The sequence below is a fragment of the Argopecten irradians genome, chromosome 5 (assembly GCF_041381155.1).
Source record: "Argopecten irradians isolate NY chromosome 5, Ai_NY, whole genome shotgun sequence".
NCBI lineage: Eukaryota > Metazoa > Mollusca > Bivalvia > Pectinida > Pectinidae > Argopecten > Argopecten irradians.
Window position 1 is genome coordinate 20,587,039 of NC_091138.1, and position 18,688 is coordinate 20,605,726.

Consider the following 18,688-nt stretch of genomic DNA (forward strand, 5'->3'; position numbering starts at 1 on the left):
CAAGGAAGCTGTATTACTTTCATTATACCAGATATTATAGGTCACTATCCTGTGTACTAAGTAAATCTTTGTGTTGAATGTATTGATATTCACATGATCAGATCCTACTGGACACAGCCAATATGCCGTCCTGGGCTGTAGGTGACGACGGACCTATTGTGGTGACTGATGATGACACTAATCTGCCGGGCTGGGCACAGAGAGGACTAGCTGGTACCACAGTTGACCCCAGTATGCCTTCCTGGGCACAGAGAGGACTAGCTGGTACCACAGTTGACCCCAGTATGCCTTCCTGGGCACAGCAAGAATTACCACAGTATGAATTACCACAGTATTCTACAATTATTCTATTTAAACATATAAACATGTAATAAGATGTTTATCAAGCTTTGTATTTTATTTTGGGGAATATTTCATCAATATCATCATTGTATTTTGTTTTTAATGAGTTATTATATATGCAGAGGTTTTATCGTATATCTCATGTGTAGTTGTAGAATACTAATACTTTTTGTCGCTGCCATTAAATAGGTCAGAGATAAAAGGAGCAGGAAACATATCTCCAGATAAGGCCAGGTCTCCACGCTCTCTTCCAACTCCTCCGTCCCGTCCAGCAGGCCGACCCTCCACACCAACACTCAAACGACCTCCAACCCCTACCTTAAAAACCGGTAAACGATTGAGTGATGCTTTTTACGCCACAGCTGAGACAGATGAATCTCCAACAAAACCAAGTATTCAGGTTTTTCCTGGCAAACATGCTACATCAGAAACCAATCCTGATGATACGCACAAATCCCAAATCAAACTGGTGGACAACATCAATGTTAACAAGGAGAGCGAAGAAAATCCTGAGTGCTTACATATAAAACTCTCGGAAGGAATGCACGCTACCAAGGAGTCAGAACCCCAGGAGGATATTGTTCCCCACAGAAGGACAAACCCTGATATAAGTGCTAACAAACAGTCGACAGAGGAGAGGGATTTACCACGCATGAAGAAGAGTGAGGACATGCATATCACAAAACAAACGGAATCTACCGAGTGGCTGATAAAAAAATCCAGCACATTTGGTCACGTGTCTAAGATGTCCTCTTCAGTAGATGAGTTTGTGGTCCCTGCTCCAAGACTGAAAAAATCTGAACATTTTCATTCTTCTATGGAATCGAAATTCAGTAAAGACTTTGGAATTAAACCTCAAGTCCGAATGAGTAAGACTATGTCATCTACCACAGAGTCTAAATCTGTAGAAGTTAGCAGGCCCCAGATCAAAATGGGTAAAATGTCTGCTTCCACAGAGAGCGAAATGGTGGATCGGGATGAAAACAGATTGCAAAAGTTTAAATCTTTTAATGTGCATGGTCACTCGTCCGACTCAACAGTTCAGCAGTTGATGTATGGAGACGGGAAATCTAAACAGGAGACTGAGCCTCAAGGTAAAGACATGATCAAGTGTGATTAGTGGTCCATTTCAGAGTTATGTCCCTTAATGTTTGTTCTACTTGAGTAATTACTTGGGTTCTTTCAGTTAGGCATATTTTCACTTTGGTAATTGCTTGGGTTCATGTGGGTATCCCTTTCGTTTTCATTCGATTCAGATGTCGGTCAAATGTTTGTAACTAACGTGTATAATGTTCAAAATGATTCAAACATTTGCATGACGTTGAATATAAACAATATGACATTAGGCTAGTTTCTGAAATATTATCAAGCTGATTCGCTCCATCAATCAACAATACCAGAATATATAATTCTTTAAACACATCTAAGGCCCGGTGAATACATGGCTGCAGGGATTTTGCCAGCTATTTCAGGCTTCATCGTCCGTCGTCATTTTCGAATTCCTGCACGTGTCAAAACAACACTGCAAGCAGATCAGCCCTTTGAAGTTTAATCATGATCGTAAGCTTATTTTGCCAGGACAATTGTACGTAAATTTGTTCATTATTTAGGTTCAAAAGTGTAAATATTTGCAGACACTATCATGTTTAGTTATTGCATTATTAGGTTACGATCGTCTGTAGCCTAGCTTTTTTCTTAAACAGACTCATATTTTTTAAAACAAAAACCTCACATTTGAAAATTTTTGTTACTCAACAACACAGTTGAAATCGATGTAAAACTACATAACATAGCACTGTATGTTTGTATAATGTAAAGGGTGTTTTTGTAATGGACAATATACAAAATAGACACCACATATGTTAAGGTCAAAATATTGCAATACATATCACAATACAGCTGTTGTGTATCACAATATATTGTGGTACGCTTCTGCTGTATCGCGGCAGCCCTAGTTAGGACAGTAATTAGTCCACATCTCATTCCACCAATCATAGAGGATCCAGTATCATTTACTGTAATAGTTCACTGATTGTACACATTTTTTTCAGAGCCTGAAGACATACGAGAAGAACCTGTTTGGTTGGATTCCCCAGCCACACAAATGTTTACATACGATGACAACTTTGAGTTCTTAAGTAAGTCTGAAAAAATATCAAATGCTAGATAGACTCTTTTGTTGAGGACCTGCAAGTAATGAAATCCATACATGAGGCAGCAATATCTTTGTAGGGACTTACTGCCTTATTTATGTTCAATCATCACATATCTGAATATTTTGTATGTGATATAATAATGTTTTCTCTTTGTTGTGATGGCTGATTTGTTTTTGTGATTTTTTTTGTCAGTCATTTAGGCTACACCAATTTGAAAAAATAGTTCTTTGGGAATTAGAAATTAAAAGTTGGAGCAAGAGGGTGGAATTTTTTTATTTTAATTTTTTTTTTTTTTTTTTTGATTTCTCATTTTTGGAGAAATCGGAGCGTGCAGGTTGTAAAATGCTATATTTCAATAAATGTAGAATTTAACATGTTCCAATTCATTATATTTGAATGATAATTATTTGCTTTATGTTCTTGAAATATTTTGCTAGGTTTTTATTAGGAACGAATATTAAATGCAGTTTTTTTAATTTTCTTGTTGATTTTGTATGTTCACATCATACAACATTTACATTGCCAATATTATCAGTTTTAATATTACATCTGAATAGTATGAATTTGGAGAAAAAAAATATTTAGGATGGGATGGTAATTTATGTTTTATTGCTAAACACCATAGGAAATCAAAGTTGTTTCAGTTAGAAAAATTAGTAAGAACCAATTAAGGCTACATTATACTAAAAGTCCATGCATGGACTCAGAACGATTCTGATATTATCTCCAACATATGATTCAATAATAGTTTATGTTTCTCATATATGTTTCGTTTTACTGAGACAATACCACAACAATATTAAAATATTATGAAAAACACCCTTCATTAGATCTAACCTACAATTTTGATATTATTTTGCAATGAAAAATAACACAAAAAATTAACACTTAGGGAAAAAAAATGTATCCCCCAGAATGCTTAGAAGTAAGTGAAAGTGTTTTTGTGCGTTCAACATAATATCAAATGCTGATTTTCTACAAGATTCTAGGCCTTATTGCTTTCTCCTGATCACTTGGTGATTTCGGTATATTCAATAAAATTCATACCTAACTCGCCACAATAAGTTAAAGTTGTATGGTCTATCACTTTTCCTCTTTTTGTCATAGTAAAAACTGTTTAAATGTGATACATATTTTTCTCCGTTTATCTGAGTTTTAAACTTTCATTTTACCAATTTTTATAAAGTTGCAGCACAGGAAGTATTATTAATTTTAAAAGTAAAAAATCTTTTTAATGTGTACACGTGAAAAATAGGCTCGAAAGAGGCCGAATCATTCCAAACTCTTCCGAATATCGTCGCGACAATCGCGAAGTTACACGAGAGTTGTGAAACCCAGAGAAATGTCAAATATTTTTCATAAACAAAACATGTGGTCGACCTCAGCAGTTTGATCTACAAAGAAAACAATGCTCGCAGATTACAATATTTGATACACACAATATTGAATTACGGCTATGTGTGAATTAGATGTTTCAAATACTCGCTCTGTAGACATATACCAGCACGATTTGCTCATATTAGCCAGAAGGAAAACGTAAACAAACACATGTGTGCTTGCGCTAGTTACCTGGATCACCACGTGCAGGACGTGTGGACGTCAGTCATGTGATATGATTTGGAATTCTGACAAAACCCAAAGGTACTGAACATGGCGATGATTGAAGGCGTTTTATTCAAAACCAGGAATATATTATCCCTAGTAGGCTGACATATGGTTTTGGGGAGCTTAATCATCAAGATACATGTCCATGTTCAAATATCAAATGTTATAACGACATGTCGTTTCAGTGAAAATTACAAGACATACAACTTAAACGTCCTATGATGAGAAGCTATTTCGATGCAACCTTTGGTTGGTGGTTTTGCAGAATGCAATGTTAATCGTGTTTTAAAAATATTACCGTCAATCACTAACGACTCTAAACGTCAACTCTAGCAAAACTTTGAAAGACCAATCTTTACAACATTCTGTTGCCATGCAGGGGAAGTCCCCTGTTCCTGATTTAACACTCACAACAGAGATTTTCATCTTTCATCTTGTTTTACTTCGGCTGTGAAGTTCAGTTGTAGAAAGCGGCCAACGAAAACATGTTTACATCCTTTGCTATTTTTGTTTTTCTTACGTTTTCAGATCGATTCAAGCGTTTGTGTGACCGAAATATACGGTGTCTAAACTACAAAACAAGAGTACGAACAGAGACAATAATATAAAAAAACTGGAATTCGTTCATCAAAATCCAGAACTCGGAAAACAGGAGCGGGATTATTTATTTATAAATTTTTTCTGAAGTTCCAATTTAAGGAGCAGGAATTCCCGCAAAATATTTTTAAAATTATTGTGGCCTTATTAAATAATCAAGAATAACTTACAAAGAAATGAAATTTTCATTGTGAATCTTTTGCATGTAATATATCGGTACTTTACTTTTGTTGTGACGTTTTTGTCATTCATTTATTATCATATATTAACAGCCAATACACCTGTGGTGGATCTCCTCTCGACAAAGGAGCTGTCAGCCTACGGCAGGTTTGGTGACTACGGTGTGAGTCAGAGTGCTGATGTAGACATGTACAGATATATGCCCCTCCCTCAGCTGCTGGAGCGGTCTGTCACTGCCCCTCTCTTAGCTCAGTAAGTACAGCCCCACTGGAGGGCTCTGTCACTGCCCCTCTCTTAGCTCAGTAAGTACAGCCCTACTGGAGGGGTCTGTCACTGCCCCTCTCTTAGCTCAGTAAGTACAGCCCTACTGGAGGGGTCTGTCACTGCCCCTCTTAGCTCAGTAAGTACAGCCCTACTGGAGGGGTCCGTCACTGCCCCTCTCTTAGCTCAGTAAGTACAGCCCTACTGGAGGGGTCCGTCACTGCCCCTCTCTTATCTCAGTAAGTACAGCCCTACTAGAGGGGTCCTTCACTGCCCTCTCTTAGCTCAGTAAGTACAGCCCTACTGGAGGGGTCTGTCACTGCCCCTCTCTTAGCTCAGTAAGTACAGCCCTACTAGAGGGGTCCGTCACTGCCCCTCTCTTAGCTCAGTAAGTACAGCCCTACTGGAGGGGTCCGTCACTGCCCCTCTCTTAGCTCAGTAAGTACAGCCCTACTGGAGGGCTCTGTCACTGCCCCTCTCTTAGCTCAGTAAGTACAGCCCTACTGGAGGGCTCTGTCACTGCCCCTCTCTTAGCTCAGTAAGTACAGCCCTACTGGAGGGCTCTGTCACAAGCCCCTCTCTTAGCTCAGTAAGTACAGCCCCTACTGGAGGGGTCTGTCACTGCCCCTCTCTTAGCTCAGTAAGTACAGCCCTACTGGAGGGGTCTGTCACTGCCCCTCTCTTAGCTCAGTAAGTACACAGCCCTACTGGAGGGGTCGTCACTGCCCCTCTCTTAGAGTAAGTACAGCCCTCTGGAGGGGTCACACGCCCTCTCTTAGCTCAGTAAGTACAGCCCTACTGGAGGGCTCTGTCACTGCCCCTCTCTTAGCTCAGTAAGTACAGCCCTACTGGAGGGGTCTGTCACTGCCCCTCTCTTAGCTCAGTAAGAACAGCCCTACTGGAGGGGTCCGTCACTGCCCCTCTCTTACTCAGTAAGTACAGCCCTACTAAGGGGTCCTCACTGCCCCTCTCTTAGCTCAGTAAGTACAGCCCTACTGGAGGGTAGTCTGTCACTGCCCCTCTCTTAGCTCAGTAAGTACAGCCCTACTGGAGGGGTCTGTCACTGCCCCTCTCTTAGCTCAGTAAGTACAGCCCTACTGGAGGGGTCTGTCACTGCCCCTCTCTTAGCTCAGTAAGTACAGCCCTACTGGAGGGGTCTGTCACTGCCCCTCTCTTAGCTCAGTAAGTACAGCCCTACTGGAGGGGTCTGTCACTGCCCCTCTCTTAGCTCAGTAAGTACAGCCCTACTGGAGGGGTCCTGTCACTGCCCCTCTCTTAGCTCAGTAAGTACAGCCCTACTGGAGGGGTCTGTCACTGCCCTCTCTTAGCTCAGTAAGTACAGCCCTACTGGAGGGGTCTGTCACTGCCCCTCTCTTAGCTCAGTAAGTACAGCCCTACTGGAGGGGTCTGTCACTGCCCCTCTCTTAGCTCAGTAAGTACAGCCCTACTGGAGGGCTCTGTCACTGCCCCTCTCTTAGCTCAGTAAGTACAGCCCTACTAGAGGGCTTTCTGTCACTAGGTCTGCCCCTCTCTTAGCTCAGTAAGTACAGCCCTACTGGAGGGGTCTGTCACTGCCCCTCTCTTAGCTCAGTAAGTACAGCCCTACTAGAGGGGTCCGTCACTGCCCCTCTCTTAGCTCAGTAAGTACAGCCCTACTGGAGGGGTCTGTCACTGCCCCTCTCTTAGCTCAGTAAGTACAGCTCAGCCCCTCAGTAAGTACAGCCCTACTGGAGGGGTCTTCTGTCACTGCAGCCCTCTCTCTACTCAGTAAGTACAGCCCTACTGGAGGGGTCTGTCACTGCCCCTCTCTTAGCTCAGTAAGTACAGCCCTACTGGAGGGGTCCGTCACTGCCCCTCTCTTAGCTCAGTAAGTACAGCCCTACTGGAGGGTCTGTCACTGCCCCTCTCTTAGCTCAGTAAGTACAGCCCTACTGGAGGGCTCTGTCACTGCCCCTCTCTTAGCTCAGTAAGTACAGCCCTACTGGAGGGGTCTGTCACTGCCCCTCTCTTAGCTCTCAGTAAGTACTCAGTAAGACCCTACTGGAGGGCTCTGTCACAGCCCCTCTCTTAGCTCAGTAAGTACAGCCCTACTGGAGGGCTCTGTCACAGCCCCTCTCTTAGCTCAGTAAGTACAGCCCTACTGGAGGGCTCTGTCACAGCCCCTCTCTTACCTCAGTAAGTACAGCCCTACTGGAGGGCTCTGTCACAGCCCCTCTCTTAGCTCAGTAAGTACAGCCCTACTGGAGGGCTCTGTCACTGCCCCTCTCTTAGCTCAGTAAGTACAGCCCTACTGGAGGGCTCTGTCACTGCCCCTCTCTTAGCTCAGTAAGTACAGCCCTACTAGAGGGGTCCGTCACTGCCCCTCTCTTAGCTCAGTAAGTACAGCCTACTGAGTAGGGTCTGTCACTGCCCCTCTCTTAGCTCAGTAAGTACAGCCCTACTGGAGGGCTCTGTCACTGCCCCTCTCTTAGCTCAGTAAGTACAGCCCTACTAGAGGGGTCCGTCACTGCCCCTCTCTTAGCTCAGTAAGTACAGCCCTACTAGAGGGGTCAATCACTGCCCCTCTCTTAGCTCAGTAAGTACAGCCCTACTGGAGGGCTCTGTCACTGCCCCTCTCTTAGCTCAGTAAGTACAGCCCTACTGGAGGGCTCTGTCACTGCCCCTCTCTTAGCTCAGTAAGTACAGCCTACTAGAGTCACTGCCCTCTCTTAGCTCAGTAAGTACAGCCCTACTGGAGGGCTCTGTCACAGCCCCTCTCTTAGCTCAGTAAGTACAGCCCTAGTCTGCCAGGCGTGCCCCTCTCTTAGCTCAGTAAACCCTACTGAGGGTCTCACTGCCCCTCTCTTAGCTCAGTAAGTACAGCCCTACTGGAGGGCTCTGTCACAGCCCCTCTCTTACCTCAGTAAGTACAGCCCTACTGGAGGGCTCTGTCACTGCCCCTCTCTTAGCTCAGTAAGTACAGCCCTACTGGAGGGCTCTGTCACTGCCCCTCTCTTACCTCAGTAAGTACAGCCATACTAAGGGCTCTGTCACAGCCCCTCTCTTACCTCAGTAAGTACAGCCCTACTGGAGGGCTCTGTCACAGCCCCTCTCTTAGCTCAGTAAGTATAGCCCTACTGGAGTAGTCTGTCACTGCCCCTCTTTTAGCTCAGTAAGAACAGCCCTACTAGAGGGGTCCGCCACTGCCCCTCTCTTACCTCAGTAAGTACAGCCCTACTATAGGGGTCCATCACTGCCCCTCTCTTAGCTCAGTAAGTACAGACATACTGGAGTAGTCTGTCACTGCCCCTCTCTTAGCTCAGTAAGTACAGCCCTACTGGAGGGCTCTGTCACTGCCTTCTCTTAGCTCAGTAATTACAGCCCTACTAGAGGGGTCCGTCACTGCCCCTCTCTTATCTAGGTAAGTACAGCCCTACTAGAGGAGTCCGCCACTGCCCCTCTCTTACCTCAGTAAGTACAGCCCTACTGGAGGGCTCTGTCACTGCCCCTCTCTTAGCTCAGTAAGTACAGCCCTACTGGAGGGCTCTGTCACTGCCCCTCTCTTAGCTCAGTAAGTACAGCCCTACTAGAGGGGTCCATCACTGCCCCTCTCTTAGCTCAGTAAGAACAGCCCTACTGGAGGGCTCTGTCACAGCCCCTCTCTCAGCTCAGTAAGTACAGCCCTACTGGAGTAGTCTGTCACTGCCCCTCTCTTAGCTCAGTAAGAACAGCCCTACTGGAGGGCTCTGTCACTGCCCCTCTCTTAGCTCAGTAAGTACAGCCATACTAAAGGGCTCTGTCACAGCCCCTCTCTTACCTCAGTAAGTACAGCCCTACTGGAGGGCTCTGTCACAGCCCCTCTCTTAGCTCAGTAAGTACAGCCCTACTAGAGGGCTCTGTCACAGCCCCTCTCTTAGCTCAGTAAGTACAGCCCTACTAGAAGGGTCCGTCACTGCCCTTCTCTTAGCTCAGTAAGTACAGCCCTACTAGAAGGGTCCGTCACTGCCCTTCTCTTAGCTCAGTAAGTACAGCCCAAATGGAGGGGTCCGTCACTGCCCTTCTCTTAGCTCAGTAAGTACTGCCCTACTAGAAGGGTCCGTCACTGCCCTTCTCTTAGCTCAATAAGTACAGCCCTACTAGAAGGGTCCGTCACTGCCCTTCTCTTAGCTCAGTAAGTACAGCCCTACTAGAAGGGTCCGTCACTGCCCCTCTCTTAGCTCAGTAAGTACAGCCCTACTAGAAGGGTCCGTCACTGCCCTTCTCTTAGCTCAGTAACTTTGGGTGTTTCTCAATGGTATCATAGTTAGTATAATTGTTGATCCTGTCTCTTGTCATTGTTTACATTTTTATCTGTTGTGTATTCAGGATCTCCCTGGTAAACGACAATGTCATTAACTACTTTACTGTGGACCTTGACATAAAAAATCACTTTGACGCTCTCCGACGGTACCTCTTCATGGGAGATGGAGACTTCGCACAAATCCTCAGCGACATCCTTCTTGAAAAGGTATGCTACTGTAATATCAGTAAATTGGTACCTGGTCATGGCCAATATGAATGACTATAATGGTTAAAACACACAGTCTTGTAAATTTCTGTTATCAATTTGTTTTTTTTTTTCTTTATATCTGGATGTTTTTTGTTATAAATATAAGAGAACAATATCTTATAATTAGTCTTTCAGTTTGCTACCAAATCAGTAGATGTAATGATGTACTTGTAGTGTCTAAAGAATTTTCTCCCTTCAGTTCCTATTATCAGTATTACCTTAGAAACTAAAACCTTTACCTGTAGCTGGCACATAGCCCAAAGGCCCAGGAGATGTTGAATCCAGTGTTTTTGACCAGTGCTCTCAATAAGGCTCTGAAGTCATCTATGCATGCTGACGATCCGTTTGCTGACAACCTTAGCTTTGCTCTACGATATATCCCTAGGGTCTTGATACAGAATGGTATGTGGATACAAGATACAAGAAACTTTATTTATCATCAAATGTGTTACAATAAACATAAGCTCCAAAGAGCTTGTATTTCAACAGTACTTGAAAGGTAATTTTATTGATACAATATTCAAAATAGCAATGAATCATTTTCCATTTACCCTGAAATGCAGATATTTTATTTCAACATCTTGTATCTATTTAATGATTGACTCATTCCTATAATGTTGATAAAAAAATTGTGTTAAAATTACGGTACCTGATCTATTTTCTGAATTTGATGTTGTATACAGTCACAATAATGTCTAATTTCTTTTCAGCCCATGACACGTTAGACTGTTTAGAGCTAAGATACAAGGTTTGTTTCTTATATTGTATTTTCTGAATCTGGATTAGCGTAGCCAATAACAGTAACACTTCAATGATTTTGATGGACACGTATATGGTATATTTTGGATGTTTTAGGTTTATATTTCTTACCTCTCAGAGCCAAGTAATTCTACCCTGTCCATCAATCAATTGTAACTTTTAATCTACATTTACTTACAGGTGAGCTGGCCATTAAATATTGTGATAACAGATTCTCTCATCAACAAGTACAGCAAAGTCTTCTCCTTCATGCTGCAGCTCAAACGTACGGTCTGGGTACTGAAGGATGTGTGGTACAGACTCAAACGTGATGGTAAGTACATTATACGTGTTGTTGTTTTTTTCCCGCGATGGTCAGTACGTTATGCATGGTTGTTTTGTTATTTCCGCGATGTTCAGTACATTATACATGTTTTTTTTTTATTTCAACGATGGTCAGTATGTCATACGTGTTTGTTTATTTATTTCCGCGATGGTCAGTACATTATGCATGTTTTTTTTTAAATTTCCACTATGGTCAGTACGTCATACGTGTTTGTTTATTTTTTTTCCGCGATGGTCAGTACATTTTACGTGTGTTTTTTTATTTCCACTATGGTCAGTACGTCATACGTGTTTGTTTATTTTATTTCCGCGATGGTCAGTACATTATACATGTTTTTTTTTATTTCCACTATGGTCAGTACGTCATACGTGTTTGTTTATTTTTTTTCCGCGATGGTCAGTACATTTTACGTGGGTTTTTTTTATTTTCACTATGGTCAGTATGTCATACGTGTTTGTATATTTTTTTTCCACGATGGTCAGTACATTTTACGTGGGTTTTTTTTTATTTCCACTATGGTCAGTACGTCATACGTGTTTGTTTATTTTTTTTCCGCGATGATCAGTACATTTTACATGTTTTTTTTTATTTCCACTATGGTCAGTACGTCATACGTGTTTGTTTATTTTTTTTCCGCGATGATCAGTACATTTTACGTGGTTTTTTTTAATTTCCACTATGGTCAGTACGTCATACGTGTTTGTTTATTTTTTTTCCGCGATGGTCAGTACATTTTACGAGGTTTTTTTCCATTTCTTTGTAATTGTTAGTACATGTTTTAGTTCGGAAAGCTCATATCGGATCTTAAACATTTACTTTCAAAACACTACTCCTCTTTAATACTGAGTGGATTTTTACCGAATCTGTTGTAAGAAAATAGATTAGGAATATCATTTTCACATAAATACAGCTGGACCACAGCTGGTCCGACCATTGAAGACAGACAGTCAGGGCCCTGAATGAGACATTTTCCTTTTAAATTCCTATTCTTGATAGACCTTTAGAGTAACATAAATACATTCAGTCAATAAGTGATTAGTTTTCGCTATCTAACTGATGCTTTATGATATTACAGCAATGGTTCACAAGGCCGGAGGCTCCCCACAGTTCCGTCAGCTACAACTCTACAGGTACATTTGTCAATTCAGATAAAAGTGCTTTTCTTTGTTTTTGTATAAAAAAAGTCTTATTTTCAAATGAAGAGTAAAAAAATGTATTTAACTAAATATTTTTGCCTTGTAGATTATGAATAAAATACAGGATACTGTACAGTAGCCATTCTTTATAAATAACCACAGATAAATGTGAGGTTTGATTGGTTGTAAATGAGATCTATGTTACAGACAGGTTATAAATGAGATTACAGACAGGTTATAAATGAGATCTACATAATTACAGACAAGTTATAAATGGGACCTGTATAATTACAGACAGGTTATAAATGAGATCTACATAATTACAGACAGGTTATAAATGAGATTACAGAGAGGTTATAAATGAGATCTGTATAATTACAGACAGGTTATAAATGAGATCTGTATAATTACAGACAGGTTATAAATGAGATCTGTATAATTACAGACAGGTTATAAATGAGATCTACATAATTACAGACAGGTTATAAATGAGATCTACATAATTACAGACAGGTTATAAATGAGATCTGTATAATTACAGACAGGTTATAAATGAGATTTGTATAATTACAGACAGGTTATAAATGAGATCTACATAATTACAGACAGGTTATAAATGAGATCTATATAATTACAGACTGGTTATAAATGAGGTCTGTATAATTGCAGACTGGTTATAAATGAGATCTATATAGTTACAGACAGGTTATAATGATCTACATAATTATAGACAGGTTATAAATGAGATCTGTATAATTACAAACAGGTTATTAATGAGACCTGTATAATTACAGACAGGTTTTAAATGAGATCTGTATAATTACAGACAGGTTGTAAATGAGATTTGTATAATTACAAACAGGTTATTAATGAGACCTGTATAATTACAGACAGGTTTTAAATGAGACCTGTATAATTACAAACAGGTTGTAAATGAGATTTGTATAATTACAAACAGGTTATTAATGAGACCTGTATAATTACAGACTGGTTTTAAATGAAACTTGTTTAATTACAGACAGGTTGTAAATGAGATTTTTATAATTACAGACAGGTTGTAAATGAGATCTGTATAATTACAGACAGGTTATAAATGAGATCTGTATAATTACAGACAGGTTATAAATGAGATCTACATAATTACAGACAGGTTATAAATGAGATCTAAATAATTACAGACAGGTTATAAATGAGATCTACATAATTACAGACAGGTTATAAATGAGACCTGTATAATTACAGACAGGTTGTAAATGAGATTTATATAATTACAGACAGGTTGTAAATGAGATCTACATAATTACAGACAGGTTATAAATGAGACCTGTATAATTACAGACAGGTTGTAAATGAGATTTGTATAATTACAGACAGGTTATAAATGAGATCTACATAATTACAGACAGGTTATAAATGAGACCTGTATAATTACAGACAGGTTGTAAATGAGATTTATATAATTACAGACAGGTTGTAAATGAGATTTGTATAGTTACAGACAGGTTATAAATGAGATCTGTATAATTACAGACAGGTTATAAATGAGATCTACATAATTACAGACAGGTTATAAATGAGACCTGTATAATTACAGACAGGTTGTAAATGAGATTTATATAATTACAGACAGGTTGTAAATGAGATTTGTATAGTTACAGACAGGTTATAAATGAGATTTGTATAATTACAGACAGGTTATAAATGAGATCTATATAATTACAGACAGGTTATAAATGAGATCTGTATAATTACAGACAGGTTATAAATGAGATCTGTATAATTACAGACAGGTTGTAAATGAGATCTGTATAATTACAGACAGGTTGTAAATGAGATCTGTATAATTACAGACAGGTTTTGAATGAGACCTGTATAATTACAGACAGGTTATAAATGAGACCTGTATAATTACAGACAGGTTATAAATGAGATCTGTATAATTACAGACAGGTTATAAATGAGATCGATATAATTACAGACAGGTTATAATGATCTACATAATTACAGACAGGTTATAAATGAGATCTGTATAATTACAGACAGGTTATAAATGAGACCTGTATAATTACAGACAGGTTGAAAATGAGATCTGTATAATAACAACAGGTTGTAAATGAGATTTGTATAATTACAGACAGGTTTTGAATGAGACCTGTATAATTACAGACAGGTTTTGAATGAGACCTGTATAATTACAGACAGGTTATAAATGAGATCTGTATAATTACAGACAGGTTGTAAATGAGATCTATATAATTACAGACAGGTTGTAAATGAGATCTAAATAATTACAGACAGGTTATAAATGAGATCTATATAATTACAGACAGGTTATAAATGAGACCTGTATAATTACAGACAGGTTATAAATGAGATCTGTATAATTACAGACAGGTTGTAAATGAGATCTAAATAATTACAGACAGGAGATGCAGCACTTTGTGAAGGTGATGCAGGGTTACATAGCTAACCAAGTTATACATGTTACCTGGTGTGAATTTACCGAGGCACTAACCAATGACGTCCATAACCTTGACGATCTTCACAAAGTCCATGCCGACTACCTTAACAAGGCCATATTTAGGTGGGTACAGCTTAACTCATTCCATTCAACACCCTATATGTAACAGTTACTGGTTAGCTCACTAAGTTCAGCACCCTCTATATAACCGTTACTGGTCCATAGTTTTCATTAACACTTTTAGTGGTAAAATGATTGAACCTGAAAATTTTATCACTTTTCCAGTGACATATAATCAGTCGTAAGACTGAACGTTGTACAAAACTTTGTACTTTAAATGATACCTAGTGGTTTTCATGCAAACATTGCTCTGCTAAAATATGACTTTTCAAGCTGTCTCTGTATGGTAAAAATGTCAAAATAAGTAGGTCTATAGTACTTTATCCTGTTTGTCTCTGTTTTATTTACCAGATGTTTACTCAACAAGAAGGCCGGAGCAGTGATGAAGATCATACAGGACATCTTTTCGCTGATCCTGAAGTTCCGACTACAGCTTGTTAATGCAGAATGGCGGTATGATAAAGACACAGGACAGTCTCACTCAAACTTCCAGAGTCTCACTCAAACTTCCAGAGTATGGTCGCCTCGTACAAAGCCTTCAGGGAGTACTCAGTCTTCCTCTTCAAAGGTTGGTTTACTTAGTGAGTACTCAGTCTTCCTCTTCAAAGGTTGGTTTACTTAGTGAGTACTCAGTCTTCCTCTTCAAAGGTTGGTTTACTTAGTGAGTACTCAGTCTTCCTCTTCAAAGGTTGGTTTACTTAGTGAGTACTCAGTCTTCCTCTTCAAAGGTTGGTTTACTTAGTGAGTACTCAGTCTTCCTCTTCAAAGGTTGGTTTACTTAGTCATAGGTTCCTTGGTTACATCTTCTTTGGTTCTGCTAATAATGAGTAAAGCTTGCAGATAGATAGGGTGAACAAGATCTTCATCCAAGTTACAAAGGAGAAGGTACGTTAAGACTCGAATATGGCCCCAAAATTAATTCTCCAGTAAAGAACAACATATTTTGCCATATAACTGTTGAATACATTTGCTAACACATTATATCCCGAAAATATCCCGCATGTGCCAATTATGTTCACTATGACGTCATCAACATGCAGTTCCCCGCCATTTTTCACAAAAATCCTTGAAAAATCATACTTTTTGAGTGGTTTTCTCTAAAAATGAATGTGGCCGCCTTCGTAGAGCAGAAAGAGATTTTCACACGTTGTGTATCGTGTATTTACGCATATCCATGCAAAATATAAAGTTGCTCCAAGGTGGCGGCCAAACCTATTTCAAGCCCTTTCTAACCTAAAGATGATGAATTTCTAGCAAAATTTGGCGAGAAGAGGAAAATCATCAATTTGATGACGTCATAGGTGGAGCACATCGTGTTCATGGTTATAAAAAGTTATGTTTTGATGAATGGCAAGTATGAGAGTATTTATTGATGTGAAATTGGTGTGGATCAGAGTTAATATTTTTCGGCCTGAAAAATTAAGGCCAAATACTGGTGCTATCATATCTACTCCTTTGTGAATTTGTGACTAAGATCGAACATTTAAGATCCATATACAGGTACAATGTAATCTATACAACATGTCATAAAATCACTAAAAATAATGTTATTTTTGTTTGTTTTTAACTATTGATACTGTATTTGTTTCAGTTGTCAATAAGCTGTCCATTAGAGGATACCAGCCCCACTTACAGGAACTTTTGCTACGTCTGAACTTCAATGATTATTACAAGGCTAAATAGACGTCAAACCTGCTGTACTTACAAGAACTGTTGCTGCATCTGAGTCTCAAGCATTATTTTTACAACACTAAAAAGTGATCAAACCCTTTACTAGAGGATGACAGGAGATGACTTAAAAGTCAAGAATATAGTATGACTACAGTGACGGTCAAGGTCAAGTATTTGAATGAGCATTTAACAAATTCTGAGAGTTAATGGCAGAACTACAATTATGAATTGTTCTTGCTTTGCAACAGTTCTTTAAAAAAAATAACTTGTATAACTGTGATATTTGCTGATGCATTTATATTAATGTAAAACTGATATGATATATATGCTGTTGAAATGTATATTTATGTAAAATGCAACATAAAAATGTTATTTAGATCAACTTGTATCTGTGTGTTATTTTATTACAAGTCACTACAAGGGTCCAGTAGCATTCATTTCTCACCTGCTGAACAAATATCCTGTGTGTGCTACAGGCCACTGTCATATTTCCAGGCCCTTTGGTCATTGAAGAAAGGCTCTTTTAGGAACTAATCTTACATACACATGGACAGGGAATTTTGAATGTGGGTCAAAGTCATTAATCAAAATGGATCACTTGGTACCTTTGGTGGAGAATTTGCCTTAAAGAATTTAGCCAATTTTACTCTACAACTTTCAAAAACATCAAGATCATTCATTTGAAGAAACTTGGTAGTCTTTCAACAAGTTACAGGCAAAACGGTTTCCAATAACTACCATGCTTCTAACCTCGAAGGAAGGCCAAAGTTATTTATATGTATAATTTTGTTGCACTTCAGTCCATCAAGTGTGCCAAGTTAATTACCTAAGAAGTAGTTTAGATTGATTCCTGTGATTAATGTTATTCAGTTAAGAACTCAAGTATATGCATGCCTCAGCCCCAATATCTGGTTTCCAAGCCTTTTGGTTATAAATTTATGATTTAAGTCATTAATTTGAAATTTATCCTAGGATTCTACCAGTTAAATTCTGTAAAAGCAGGTAATTTTGCTTATGATATTCATTTTAATGACGATTTCACTGGAAAACTAATGTATATCCAGGAGCATCTTCGATACTCCAGGGGTTCCGATCACTTTTGATCTCTACACCCCTGGACTATCTCATAGTGAGATTGAAGGCAGCTCAGCGGAAAACATTTGACCAATCACAGGCCAGCAAAGATTTCCTTTGAAGACTACAGAGAGAGCGATGCCTAACATCAAAGCCACACAGTCGACCACACACAGTGTACCGTTATACGGCTCTTTTGATGTGCATCAAATGACTAAATTACCTGTTCTTTTCTGTTGCCTCCAGTTTTACTATGAGATAGTCCAGGGATGTAGAGATCGTAAGTGATCAGAACCCACAGAGTATCGAGGATGATCTAGGGGAGACAATCCTTAAATAAAGTGATTTACAGCGAGTACATTGCCTCGACAGTCAGTAACGTAAGTCAACATTTTGTACAGCCAGGGGAGACAATCCTTAAATAAAGTGACTTGCAGCGAGTACATGGCCTTGACAGTCAGTAACTTAGGTCAACATCATGTACAGCCAGGGGAGACAATCCTTAAATAAAGTGACTTACAGTGAGTACATGGCCTCGACAGTCAGTAACTTAGGTCAACATTATGTACAGCCAGGGGAGACAATCCTTAAATAAAGTGACTTACAGCGAGTACATGGCCTCGACAGTCAGTAACTTAGGTCAACATTATGTACAGGCAAGGGAGACAATCCTAAATTAAATAAAGTGACCTACAGCGAGTACATGGCCTCGACAGTCAGTAACTTAAATCAACATTTTGTACAGCCAGGGGAAACAATCCTTAAATAAAGTGACTTACAGTGAGTACATGGCCTTGACAGTCAGTAACTTAGGTCAACATTATGTACAGGCAAGGGAGACAATCCTTAATTAAATAAAGTGACTTACAGCGAGTACATGGCCTCGACAGTCAGTAACTTAGGTCAACATTTTGTACAGCCAGGGGAAACAATCCTTAAATAAAGTGATTTACAGTGAGTACATGGCCTTGACAGTCAGTAACTTAAGCCAACATTATGTACAGCCAGGGGAGACAATCCTTAAATAAAGTGATTTACAGTGAGTACATGGCCTCGACAGTCTGTAACTTAGGTCAACATCATGTACAGCCAGGGGAAACAATCCTTAAATAAAGTGCCTTACAGTGAGTACATGGCCTCGACAGTCAGTAACTTAGGTCAACATCATGTACAGCCAGGGGAGACAATCCTTAAATAAAGTGACTTACAGCGAGTACATGGCCTCGACAGTCAGTAACTTAGGTCAACATCATGTACAGCCAGGGGAGACAATCCTTAAATAAAGTGATTTACAGTGAGTACATGGCCTCGACAGTCAGTAACTTAGGTCAACATTATGTACAGCCAGGAGAGACAATGCTTAAATAACCTTTAGTAGCTATGGACAGCATGTAAAGTAAGACAGAAAAGGATCATATTACAACCTGAATCCAATAATATTAGACATCGATATTGAGAAACCTCTGATGGGCA

The 18,688-nt window shown here is 39.6% G+C and overlaps 1 protein-coding gene across 1 annotated transcript in view; it reads left to right on the forward strand.

Annotated features, from left to right (window-relative positions):
* LOC138323171 (gamma-tubulin complex component 6-like) overlaps window positions 1-16,524 on the forward strand; it is a 40,766-nt gene extending 24,242 nt beyond the window's left edge. The window contains 13 exon segments of the mRNA XM_069267581.1: window positions 102-316; window positions 532-1,436; window positions 2,394-2,480; window positions 4,973-5,132; window positions 9,486-9,627; window positions 9,915-10,071; window positions 10,380-10,417; window positions 10,609-10,741; window positions 11,829-11,883; window positions 14,312-14,473; window positions 14,822-14,948; window positions 14,951-15,038; window positions 16,062-16,524. Of these exon segments, the coding sequence (XP_069123682.1) occupies window positions 102-316; window positions 532-1,436; window positions 2,394-2,480; window positions 4,973-5,132; window positions 9,486-9,627; window positions 9,915-10,071; window positions 10,380-10,417; window positions 10,609-10,741; window positions 11,829-11,883; window positions 14,312-14,473; window positions 14,822-14,948; window positions 14,951-15,038; window positions 16,062-16,153 (2,361 nt within the window). The 3' untranslated portion in view covers window positions 16,154-16,524.
* The last annotated feature ends 2,164 nt before the right edge of the window (window positions 16,525-18,688 follow it).